The sequence below is a fragment of the Denticeps clupeoides genome, chromosome 16 (assembly GCF_900700375.1).
Source record: "Denticeps clupeoides chromosome 16, fDenClu1.1, whole genome shotgun sequence".
Classification (NCBI taxonomy): domain Eukaryota; kingdom Metazoa; phylum Chordata; class Actinopteri; order Clupeiformes; family Denticipitidae; genus Denticeps; species Denticeps clupeoides.
The window spans coordinates 3,478,594-3,491,990 of NC_041722.1; the positions used below are offsets into that span (position 1 = coordinate 3,478,594).

Here is a 13,397-nt window from a genome sequence, read left to right on the forward strand (position 1 = left end):
CAAGTTTGCAGGAGTTTGCAATGGGTGGCCCAGACATTGAGGCACTCAGTGCAAATGGCCTCACTTTAAAAGACTGACACTCAAAGTGGAAGGTCAGAACGGAAGAAATGTTTCTGCTCATTAATTATATTGTAAAGGAAGTGCTCCTGCACCCCTGTCCATCCATTTCATTAGAGGCAAGGAGAGGGGAGCCTGGCAGGCTGACGAGCTCCATGCAGACAGACTCTGTAAACCTGCCAAAGTCTTTGTACCAGAGTGACTCTAACAAGGGGAGAACTGTTTCAGGTGCAGTTTTTTGTCAGGATAGTAAAATAATTGGTGGCTGCACTACCTGCAAAGGGTGTACTGTAACATTCTGGAGTTCATTTTGGGAATATTGGTGCTTAAACTACTTACAAAGTGAACTAAACTTAAATAATGTCAGCCGGGTGACACTTTTGACAATGCTGAACTGTGCTTAAAAACAAATCCTCATAGTATGGCAGCAGCCCTTTTAATAACCAACCTATTAACTGTTATTGTGTGACAGTTGAACTTCTTATGTTGGTGATGGTGAGGGGTCAGTTTACAACTTATGTACACTATATCCCTATGCAATAGCCTTTTTCAGTACTGTATACTGTATATTACCATATATTACTAATCGATTCGCAGATACACGGCTTTTTGTTGTTTGCCAGCTTTGAAATAGCAATGTGAAGGTATCGAGTGAGCAATATTTATGTCATACTTAAGCAGCTAAAATTTCAACAAGTTAAAACATTTATCACCTACAGTATATCAGTGTTTCCCTACCCTGGTCCTGTAGGAACATCTGCCAGGAAGGTTTTGTTCCAACCCACATATCTTCCCAATCTGCCCCACTCATTATTAGGCCATTAAGTAACACCCGAGCCTATTTAGAGCCTAGGTAGGGCTGGAGTGAAGACTCCAGCCCGTTGCAGACGTTCCTCCAGGACCAGGGTTGGGAAACGCTGACCTATACCACCAAGGCAACATCCTCCATGTAGTTACAGCACAATCCTAGTTACTGTAGAGTAAACAGGAGCTGACTGTGATGCTGGTTACTGCAGTTGCCGCTCCTTGGATGTAAAATTCCTGGAATATGATGTGCTAGACACACCAGAATTAACCAAGGCAAACCCATTCTAAATCTAAAATTGATGGAACTGTCCAGAACTTGCCCAAAATGTAAAATCTTGTTTAATGGGGATGTCAGGTCTTTGGGAGATTCTCTAGTCCCGTATTCCAGACCGGAATTTTGTGTTCACCTGTTGTATCCTGGATAAATGTACTTCATTTCCGCTTTGTTGCTGCCCGGTTTTTAAAAGTTTCCCCTGGCTACGTCGGTGCGTATTGTGCTGTGCTTTCATGTGTATTGTCCTTGTACTGGGTTGTTTTAGTAAACCCTGTCTTGTGAAGTTGAGCGTACGCGACCTCCATCACTACCATGTTGCCAGCACCGAGGCAGCGGCTCAACATGGATCATGCCAGTGTTACGTGGTACGGATGGACTGTCAGTCATGGTGCTAACTGACTGCCCTAACATAGAATCAAGGGAAACTCCATACCAAAAAGTGACCTCAACAAAAATTGGCTTTACAGCACGTCTGCATCTCAAGTCGAGTTCTTGTGTAAGTTCTTAACAAATCTCTCTGTCGCTGAAACAACCGCAGTGTGCAGCAAAGTGCAGCAAAGTGCAGCGCGGATCGAAATGTGAACTTTTTCATTAGATTAAAATCTGAGTTGGGTATTTTTCGAGCAGTAAGTTCTTTTCACCCTGCACTGTTATTAATCAATACTCAGCCTTCCCAGTTTTCCTTCTTCCTTTCGTCCTTTTGTAGCCACGGTGTGAAATAGACCGCTCACCTCAGCAGGGACGTTATTGTTCTCCAGTGGGCCGTTGAGGTCAGAGCGCTGCTGCTTCCTGGGCTGCTCCATCTGGGTGGAGAGGAATGATGTTAGACACAGAGCCCCGTAGCCAAGATTTAACTCCACATTAATGCTAAAAAAATTCTTCATCCAGACAAAGGTGAAAGTCATTAGATTTTCCATAATAATTTCTGCAATCATTCTCATAATTGTGACATTTTGTAATATTTCTTACAGTGGACATGGTCAGATTGATGTTCATTTGACTTTTTCAGGAAGGACACCCTGAGATAAAGAGCTTATTTAATTTGATTGGCATGAAGTATCCTCGCTAATTCTAATAGCATCATTGGATGGGTCCAGTCAGAAATAAAACACATTTCAACACATTTGAGGAGCTGATAGTTCATGAGATGCTAATATGATTTCACCTGTTCCAGAACAATATGGATAATAAAATGTTATAGATATATATGGCCTCATGGCAGTAGGATGACCATTAACTAACATTTTTTGCAGAAATATGATTTAGATAAAATACCATAAAAAAACTTTAATACAGATATTTGACATAAGTGTGGACCGCACAGAAAAATCAGTCTTGAGATATTTCTTGGCCCAGTCTTGACGTTTCAGCTTGTGTGTCTTGTTCAGTGGTGGTCGTCTTTCAGCCTTTCTTACCTTGGCCATGTCTCTGAGTATTGAACACCTTGTGCTTTTGGGCACTCCAGTGATGTTGCAGCTCTGAAATATGGCCAAACTGGTGGCAAGTGGCATCTTGGCAGCTGCACGCTTGACTTTTCTCAGTTCATGGGCAGTTATTTTGTGCCTTGGTTTTTCCACACGCTTCTTGCGACCCTGTTGACTATTTTGAATGAAACGCTTGATTGTTCGATGATCACGCTTCTGAAGCTTTGCAATTTTAAGAGTTCTGCATCCCTCTGCAAGATATCTCACTATTTTTGACTTTTCTGAGCCTGTCAAGTCCTTCTTTTGACCCATTTTGCCAAAGGAAAGGAAGTTGCCTAATAATTATGCACATCTGATATAGGGTGTTGATGTCATTAGACCACACCCCTTCTCATTACAGAGATGCACATCACCTAATATGCTTAATTGGGAGTAGGCTTTCAAGCCTATACAGCTTGGCGTAAGACAACATGCATGAAGGGGATGATGTGGACAAAACACTCATTTGCCTAATAATTCTGCACTCCCTGTAGGGTGTTGATGTCATTAGACCACACCCCTTCTCATTACAGAGATGCACATCACCTAATATGCTTAATTGGTAGTAGGCTTTCAAGCCTATACAGCTTGGCGTAAGACAACATGCATGAAGAGGATGATGTGGACAAAATACTCATTTGCCTAATAATTCTGCACTCCCTGTATATAGGACAATGGAGTAACTTTTTTTTCCGTTAAATTTCATTAAATTATTATGAATAAATTATCATTAATATGTATCATTGGAGTACTCTTAAATGTATTTATGGAAAAATTAGTTTATAGAAAATGGTACTTTATAAGAAATACCTTGATGTTACATTACAATTTTTTACAATGTTGTCACCTATTTAATTATTTGCTCTTTACCACGATTATTTCAAATATGGAACTCCATTACAGGGAAATAAACTTAATGGCCTGTGGCACTTGCAGTAAAGGTATATGTGAAGAATGAGTGAGTGAAATGTCCGAATAAAAGGCCATTTGAATTTGAGAGATAAAGTCAGCCACAGATTACAGAGAGCTAAGCTCTGTGGCTGATGCTCAAAAAAACACACACACAGCCCAACAGAACATGCATCACCTGCTGCATGCCTCACTCCACCTTCTCCATCTGCTACTCTGAAGAGAAGGTACATCAGAGGTCAGAGACAGGAACACCCAGGCTCAGGGGACCCATGGCCTGGCTGAGATTAGGTGGTGTGTGTGTGTGTGTGTGTGTGTGTGTGTGCAGGGGCTGGGACCTACACCAGAAATGCAGTAACGAGTGTGGCGCGGGGGACATAAATCTCTCTCTCTCTCTCTCTCTCTGCCTCTGCTCCCTTCCTTCCATCACAAATCATCTTTTAATCCATTTCAAAGGCACAAATCTGCTACAGTCAAAGAGTTGGCAGACTTGGCACACACACACACATACACACACACACACACACACACACACACACTGTCCAACAGTAAAGAACCGACTACAGAAACAGTTTATATATCTGACAGCACTCTCCATGAAAGCTCTTCTAGATGTGAGATGAAGCTCTGGACCCAAAACCCACAGCTCATTTAGTTCATAGTGTAAACTCCCCAAAACCTCAGTATAGAAGGGTAGATGAGAGTCCTTGTTGGAGAAAAATAAATCCTTGATTCCAGTACCAATGTACTGAACTACAAAATGAAACAGCATTTTAACAACCATAAGATTTGAAGTAAAAACAAGCCTTGCTTCAGAAAACAAGAGCTTGAGAAAATGAGGACAATCTCACTGATGATTTTTCAATTCCTGCATGAAAATGACTTTCTTCACCACTTTATAATCCATCCTCAGGGTGTCAAATCGTCCCATCTGCATTGGTTAATTTATTCCAATTACTTTTGTTTTTTAACGAACTATCTCCATGCCTTAATCTATCAGCTTTATGATCTGCTTGGAGTTATGATCAGCTGGCATACTTTAGTGCTCATTTTTTACAAAACAGATCTCTCTTTTTATTTAATATTAAATCTCTTAAAGCACCTGAGTACGAGTCTGTCCCGCTGCTATTTCTAAATATGGCTGACAGAAGTTCAGCGCATCCCATTAAATATACCCTGCCAAAAAAAAAAGAGTAGAAATAGAATTGACGTGCCTCCATGTTTTCATCAACTTCCCACACATTTTCTAAATTAATGAAGCACCGCAACTGACTGTTTTCACATACGTGATGTGCATTCCTGATCTGTCGTAATCGCACAGGGAATCGTTTTATTTGTCATAGTGCATCACAGCAGGGGCTGCAGAAGCCATTTTCCTGGTGAACAACAACTCATAAACACACACGAGTCAGCTATATACCGAGAAACATCTAATCAGCAGAAACGGGCCGGTCAGCCCTGCAGTCAAACAAGGACACGGTCCAAGCTGTCCCTGTATCACCCCTTGCAGCTCCGCAGTGCATTATGGGTAAAGAAAATACACACATTTGTGACATATGTTCAGCATGGATCATCTAACATGTTCATGGTCAGAGAAAATTAGTCAATATCTTCACATTCGACACAAATGTTGGTGGTGAAAGGTCAAGAACGCTGTGACCAACAAGAGGTATCTGCAGTGCCAGTTCATCCAATATCGAGGATGAACTGATTATTAATTTATAGAAGTGTGTTCTTTGAAACACAAGCTGAAACCATTTTCCACTGTGAAAAATTGAGGACTAATCTTATTCTCCCTGTGTGTATAGGGATACCTACCATACCACCGAAATAAATTTAATCCCTCAAAAGACTTTCGAACAGTAACTTAAATTGTTCAGAAAGGGAATACAGTACAGGCCAATGTATCACATTGGTAGATTCTCACTGAAGGCATCAAAAACTAAGGATGAACACGTTGTTAACAAAAAAAGGTGAAATAACTGAAATCATGTTTTATATTCTAGTTTCTTTGCTCTGATTACTGCTTTGCACACTCTTGGCATTCTCTCGATGAGCTTCAAGACGTCGTCACCTGAAATGGTTTTCCAACAGTCTTGAAGGAGTTCCCAGAGGTGTTTAGCACTTGTTGGCCCTTGCTCCCTGCGGTCCAGCTCACCCCAAACCATCTCGACTGGGTTCAGGTCCGGTGACTGTGGTGGTCAGGTCTCCACTTTTTATTAAGTACATAACTCCACATGTGTTCACTCATAGTTTTGATGCCTTCAGTGAGAATCTACCAACGTAAATGGTCATGAAAATAAAGAAAACACATTGAATGAGAAGGTGTGTCCAAACTTTTGGCCTGTACTGTTTTAGGTAACTCAATTTTAGGTAATTTTAGGTAATTTTTGATAAATATTTTGTCTGCAGCTTTCTTTGTATTTTTTGTACAGCCCTAAACTGTATAATGTCTAAAGCTGTGGGCCAGTATTGAGGTAACTTACATTATATTACGGTGTGAGCAGTAATGGAACATTTGATGATAAATACAAAAAAATACAAACATTTATATGTATCGAATGATGTTGCCGTGAAAACAACTGTATGAATTTAAGCCATAACTGACTTGAGAGTTGGAGTAATGGAGATTATACCATTTTTTTTATTAAAACCCGCAGCATCAAGGTCATCTCACCTGCTCCTGCGCCCACCTCTGCCTCTCCTCAGGGCTGCGCACGGGCACCTTGAAGCTCCTCTCCACCTCAGAGTTGTGGTGAGCAGGGGGTATGTTGAGGGATTTGGGTCTGCCGTCGTGGCGGTGCGGAGGGGGGTAGGGAGCGTGCGGTTCCGGTTTGGCCGGGGCCTCGGCCGGGTATGAGACAGGCATGGCGGGATCGGGCACTAGGTCCTCTGGGCTCTGGTCGGTGCTGCTGCTCAGGCTGCCCATGCTCATGCTCATCTTGATCTCCGCCACGATCTGATCAATGTCCTCCTCTGCCTCCTCCGCCTCCTCTACACCCTCCCTGGTTTTACGGTTTCCATACTGGGAAGAACGCACCGAGTTGCCATTGTCCTCTGGGGTGTAGTAATCCCCGCCATAGCTGCCTCCAACTCTCCCGTCATCCTCGTCATCCTCAGGGTCATCCTCATCATTAGGACAGTAATCCTCACTGTCCTCTCCATCCTCCACCTCCCTCACATGTTGGGGTCGGGTGGAGGGCTCCTGTTGAGGAGGATGATGGTCCAGTACGGGTTCTGGCCGGCCGTCGTAGAGCTGCTCTTCATCTGGGTCCTGCTCCAGCACCTCGCAGCGAACCTCCCCGTCCCCCTCCACCCACTGCCCCTCAGCCTCCTGGCACTCGTCCGTGTCGGCATGGGGCACCTGAGGGGCGTGTCTTCGGGCGTAGTCCACCTCGTTACAGTCCATGCCCTCCAGGTAGCTGTCATCCTCAGGGCAGTAGCGAATGTAGTACGTCACGCCCTCGTCCTCCTCGGGTAGCCCTTCATCATAGTCCTCCTCCTCTTCCTCTTCCGACGTGTTGTTCACATAGTCGGAACTCGAGTCCCCATCATCCAGACTGTCGTGGCGGGCGTGGTACCCATCGTGGGCGTGTTCAGGAGTGTTGGGCGTGGCTGGCCGGCTATCTGGCAACTCCGCCCCTTCCGAGTCACAGTATACATGCTGGGGGACCTCGTCCGGTCCTTGCTGGCCCTCGTGGTCCGAGTGGCGGTCTTCGGTGGGAAAGGGGAGGGCGGAGGGGCGGGAGGGGGGCTCCGAAGCTCCCGGCCTCTTTCTGTGAGCCATGGGAGAGCCGCTGGTTACTGTCCGCACATCTCTGGAGTGGTCAGTCCTGTAGAAACACACAGAGGAGGAGAGTAACTGCATTACAGCCACCAGCACTCTTTGTCGCTGAGGTGCCACTTAACCATTGTGTGTGCGAGTTTTTGTGAAAGAGCCTGATGCAGCGTGCATGGGGAGATGGATGGTGCCGAGTTTTAATCCTGTCAACATTAAATTTATAAACCGGAAAAGGGGGCGTAGAGCAACAATTAGAGGAGCGTTAAGAAAAGTGTGGGATCAGACGGGCGGGACATCGTCTGAGCAGTAATCCCTCACCCTGGGAAAACTAACAACAGAATAATGAGCGCGAGCGCCGGTCCGACGGGGTCCAATCGCATCCTGCATATGCCGGGGAGCAGAAGAGGTCCATCGATTTCACAGTAAAAACTCAAGATGCGCACACACACACACACACACCTGTAGTCAGGAGCTCGGGAGCTCTTCACCGCCGCATGAACCAGTCAATTGGTGTTATTGAGCCTGACGGGGCCGCACTACGTCCAGCTGCTGCAATTTGCTACCGCGCCTTGGGCTCCAGACAATGCGGCGCATGGTACGGCTTCCCGGGGCCACCCCTTCTGAGCGTCAGTGCTGTGATCAATGATCGAATTACGAGGTATGCAGATTTGAGGACGTTCGTTCGGACCACCCAGAGAATGCTATCGACCCACTCGCCGTGGATGGAGGGCAGTGAGGGCAGTGTGTGGGGGAGATAAGGGGAGGGGGCGGCCATTAGCATCTCAGCCTGGGTTTCAGTCAGAAGGGTGTGGTCACCGCCAGTTTGTGTCACTCGCGGGGGGAACACAAAGGGCTGAATTCAGACCAACGAGAGCAAGTTGAACACGTCTCACCAAAAATGTATTCATATATGTATATATGAATTAACACGAATCAACAAGTACTTGAAATCTCCGGACAGAAGGTTGATCAACTCAGCATGTATTTGCAGTGGTCGTGAAATGTAGGGCCAGAAATAAAACACTAAAAGAGCGGAGATGGAGAGGGGATGCAGAGAATCAACAATGGGCTGTCAGAGAGAGAAAAACCGCGGCCTGAACCTCTCGCACAGGGACAAGTAGTGGCTGTGCTGGGGTACAATGCGGGCGCAAATACAGCAGGGAGGAGGAGGAGGAGGAGAAGCTGTGAGCACATGGCATTATTTTCTCTCCCTGACATATTCCCCTCAGCGCTGTCTCTCAGTTACCAACAACAACGGCTCTCCGAAGGCCTTTTGTTGCGGCTCCTTCTCTCTCTCTCTCTCTCTCTCTCTCTCTCTCTCTCGCTTTGCCCTCGTTTAATTACATTTTCCATCACTAGTGATTACAATGGCTAATTATCCCGGCATTCACGCGGAGACTCCCACCAGCCCGAGTGTCGGAGGGAACAGGGTGGAGCAGAAGGACACATGCAGACACACACAGCCACAACACACAGCCACAACCTTCACCAAGTGTGTGTCTCTACACACAATCACACAAGCATTGGGACAAAACGTACAATGCGGCCGAGTCCTTGTTTTTCATTCTCCAGTGCACAACACACACACACAAACACAGAAGAAGAGCCGCCCAGCTCCTGTTTTAGATTCTCCTCCGCTTTCGTTCTCCGCGCTGTGATCAGCCCTGTACAGTCAGCACTACATCACAGCCAACGACACGCAGGGGAAATCATTCCAAAGACCTGCCTCCTTCACACACACACACACACACACACACACACACACACACACACACACACACAACCCGTTCCTGACAGCAGGCGTCCCCACCACAACACAAGCAGCAGCAACAAATAACAAAAACCGTATACAACAGCCGTACCTGCTCCTGTGATGCTGTGCGTTTAAAGAACCAGGCGTGCATTGTTACAAGCGGGCCACGACCCTGCCCCCCTCGCCACTCCCCTGGAGATCGGGGCTCCTCCCCTCCCAGCCCACACCACTCCCATCCCTGCTAGACACTGCTGGTAACTAAGGGTAACTGCCTCCCCTGGGTACCAGTGACCTTTCACCTCCTCTCAGCTAGCTGCCTTGTGAACCAATCAGTGCCTCTTGTATGTAGTCTTTGCTATGAAACCTTCTTAATGCAGCCAAGAGGTTATATTTGATCAAGTTTGTTCTAATCGGCCACACAAAAATGTAAAGTATTATAATATAAAGTATAAATAGTTTTTTGATGGATTTTGTTGTATTAGATATAATTGAATAAAATTAACATCATTGTAATGTTGTCCATTTACAATTTATGTAAATAGTGCAATTTCTATTTGTGATAAACAAAATATATTGTCATTTATAACATAAAGGGTGGCAGTAGCCTAGTGGGTTAGACACTAGCCTATAAACCAGAAGACTACAAAGTCACAGGTTCAAACCCCCTTTACTGTCACGTGACTCCGTTCAGGTGACCGGGAGCACCATGGAAACCAGGTAACGTGACTCCCATCAATTGGCAACATGGCCACTGCCAGCTGCTCAGTCAATGATTGTCACCCAACTGTCGTCAACGACCAAAGTAAGACCGATCTTTTCAATCCTTCTCCCTTATCGCATCATCTCGTCATCTCCTGCTCTCGATCCGGCCCTAAACGTGATCGTCAGCATCCATGGGGTGCTGCGGCTAAAGCCGGCACTCGTTCGTATAATAAACCTCTCTCTTTCTGTTTCGGGTTAGAACCGTGACACTTACTACCATTGAGTTCCTTAGCAAGACACTTAACCTTAATGCTGTAAATGTAAATCTAACACCCATTGCGTATACCGTTGAAACTTTTTATGATGTGTGTGTATATCATTCAGTTTTACATTCAGCATGGGTTATCTGACTTTAAATTAACTCAAATATGTTCTAAAGAAAGAATGATCAACAATAAAAACATGATTTCTTTATCCCCTCAGTGTGCCACCGCATTCATTTACAACTTGAGGCTTTTTATTGACTTTAAATAAATTACCATGTCAATGAGGGCACGTTCAGGACACAGGAATCAATCTGCACTACGTCCACCTTACAATGAAGTTTCAGGGCGCTCCACATATTAAAAACACCCCCACTGCACCAATATTCGAGTCAGCATGGTGTTATCTAGCCACATGAAGGGTTAAAGGAGGCGTGGCATCCAGATTCCCCCAGCGGGCATCTGTGAGGACTCCCCTCAGCGAGAAGATCCTAGGGAAATCAGGAGATGAAATGATCAGCGGCTGGCGACGGGAAGAGGGAATTAAAAAGATGTCGAGTCACAGATGATAGGTAATTCTGTGTAGGAGAATGGGAACCGTCCCAGGCAGGTAATAAACAATCACCATGTCAAGGAGCAATAAAAATGCAATTAATGAAAATACGGGTGCACCAAACTGATAGGAACATAAAGGGTGTTTTTCCACTCTTTACAGTGACTGCTGCTCATATAAAAGGCCGCTGAGACACTACTGAATGCAGGTAGGGAATGGTGGGCTGGCCTGGTGGCTGGGTAATCGGTACCGGGCCAGAGGGCTCCGTTTGACGGTAATTGCTTTGGGCCTGAAGGAAAGTTGCTTGACATGCAGCAAAAAGGAAACTATGCTTTTGAGTCTGCTGAAATTCAACCTGTAATTCATTTACAGTTATTAAAATGATATACAGTAAAATGTTAAATCATTTTCAAGGAGGCAATAAGCAGAACAATTCAATGACATTTATTGACTTCATTCTGAGATTAATCCCTTTTAATTGGTCTGAATAAGCATCTAAGTTGTTTAATTGATTAGAAATTTATGTGAAACCTGCACGATCGGAGCAGATTGTTTCTGCTCCGATTTAACAGATAATAATTGCATATATGTATTGACAATTTATAGGGGGTGGGGATTAAATCATTGTTCTTATAATAATAATCACAATCATATTCTGCTAGATTTGCATGACAATATGACTTTCCTGGATGACGTGCAGATCTGTCCCTGAGCGACAAAGCTAAATCCCTGCCCCCCAAAAGTGCATTGCCACTTCTGAATAAGCGCCTCTCACCGTGCCCGACTGACGAGGCAAGAGTTCTGTCACTGAGGCCTTTAAAACTGGGGAATTGCTAAATTACCAGCTCCAGATGAAAGGACTAAAGTGCACGGTACACAGCTATTACATTGCGTAAGGTACTGACAGCATGTATAATTTGAGCCAGACAGAAGAATTCTGCGTAAAAGCATTTGCTCTTCTGCCAGGGGGAGAATATCATAAACCCAAATTACTCGATTCCTTCTTTTAAAAAAGTGCACAGACCCATTTCTGTTCTGATGGGGCCAAAAAATAAAAACACGAAGCCGAGAAGATGACAAAGTTAAAGTTGTACTTCAAAGTTAAAATTGCTGCTCTGTTCTTCAAATTCACGTCCATTCATCAGGGCCCTGAAACAAGTGGTCCTGAATATTAAACCCAGGCGCCATGATGCATGATTTCAATTTAACAGTCGGAAAAGCAATAAAATTTCTGCAGGATTTACAGCACCTTCACGCCTCCACTGTGACAAATGAACCCGTGTCGCTGCAGAGAGGACCAGAGAACATTCCGGATGTTGCGTCCCATCTCCTTGTACCACAAAAAATTAATAAACCATGCAGGAGGACTCTCTGTCCATCACCATCTCTGCAGACAAGGCACATATTTGCATGGGGATGTCTGAGTGATGAAATAAAATGACGGCTGTCACGCCAGGCTGTACGACGTGCGAGGGTCTCTGTGAAGGGTAATGGCGTCTCCTGCATGAGGGCGCCTCTGGCAAGCGGTTTTAACATATAAAGAAACCACACTCCTATCTGTAATTCAGTTTAGATATATTTATAATAGTATATATACTAGTCAAATCTATATTCTCAGTAAAGCAGCATTAGTACCAGTACAAATTGTATATCCAGATATCTGGAAATCTATTCTTCCAGAAACCATTTTTAAACCGTTTAAGATTCCAGACATCCACAACATTATTCTTCTCAGGAGAAATGCAAATGTGCATTACTTACAATGCAGTTATGTGCATATCTATTTTGGATATACACTGATATACACAGGTAAACACAGATTTCCAGTACATGATATTAAATGCATTTACCCCAAATAGTATTGTTAGTATTGAATCAAATGCTGGGATCAGAAGTATCAGTATTTCAGGATCAGTCTGAACATCCTGAATTTGTTCCTGAAATTATACAGATTTTTTTTTTTTTTACAGAGTAGATGAGTAATAAGAAAAGCACTTTTATAAACCAAATTTGAAAAACAAGTTTTTATATTGCACGCTCTAATCACAAGATAATTGCCACCATATCCGAGTGATCGTGTTAGTGCCAGAGGGCCAATGTGGGGTTCATGTGGGGAACAGGGCTGAACAAAGTGACAGATTATCAGCTTACCGCCGCCCTCTTTTCCTTTGATCCACATGGGTAGGCAACAGGACAATGTTGACATGCTATGAAGTATTAGCCTAGTCTTTCTCTGTTACATGAGCAAACTACATAAAAATGGCCCTGTTAATGAGGGGAGGGCACACATTACAGCAAAATTGCAAGAGAGCAAAGGCCCCGTCTGGAGAAAATCCAGCAGGCACAGCACAGACACAGACTAATCACTGTTTGTCCTTGGTGGCACAAACCACAGAATCAAATTTCACAGAATAAGGGGTTTAGGAAAGCCACCGAGGGATGCAGCACTGCAGAGGAGGCACAGGGGTGTGGTAAAGAGGATGGACTTGATGCCAATGTGTTGGTTCAGCAAGGTCACAAGGAAGACCCCTGAGGTATGAGTCTGTTATAGATCATCCAGATCAAGGTTCCTGGATCCTGGATCATTGATCCATACAATGTTATACATTATGAGGTCTTATAAATCCAAAATAACAAGAAATAATGTGTGTCTGACAGGTGAAAATAGGAATATGCATTATAAGACTCATTTTCATAAGATTAAATGCTTTACGCTGCTGACAACCGCAATAAGCACCACAAACCTTTATTACTGATGGAACACACTGAATGGGTGTCAGTATCCAACATGAGAGAGGTGTCAGGGATCCCAGTAATAAATAAAATAAAATTATA

The 13,397-nt window shown here is 44.3% G+C and overlaps 1 protein-coding gene across 4 annotated transcripts in view; it reads right to left on the reverse strand.

Moving 5' to 3' along the window:
* The window catches only part of apba2b (amyloid beta (A4) precursor protein-binding, family A, member 2b), a 69,575-nt gene that overhangs the window by 17,232 nt on the left and 38,946 nt on the right, over positions 1-13,397 (reverse strand). For 3 of the 4 annotated variants that reach the window (XM_028956067.1, XM_028956064.1, XM_028956065.1), the window contains 2 exons: positions 6,188-7,343; positions 1,870-1,941 (listed from right to left, as the gene is read on the reverse strand). In XM_028956067.1, the coding sequence (XP_028811900.1) occupies positions 1,870-1,941; positions 6,188-7,297 (1,182 nt within the window). In that variant the 5' untranslated portion in view covers positions 7,298-7,343. Of the gene's footprint in view, positions 1-1,869; positions 1,942-6,187; positions 7,344-9,153; positions 9,192-13,397 lie in introns of those variants that run through there. The other variant, XM_028956066.1, reaches the window with a different exon arrangement.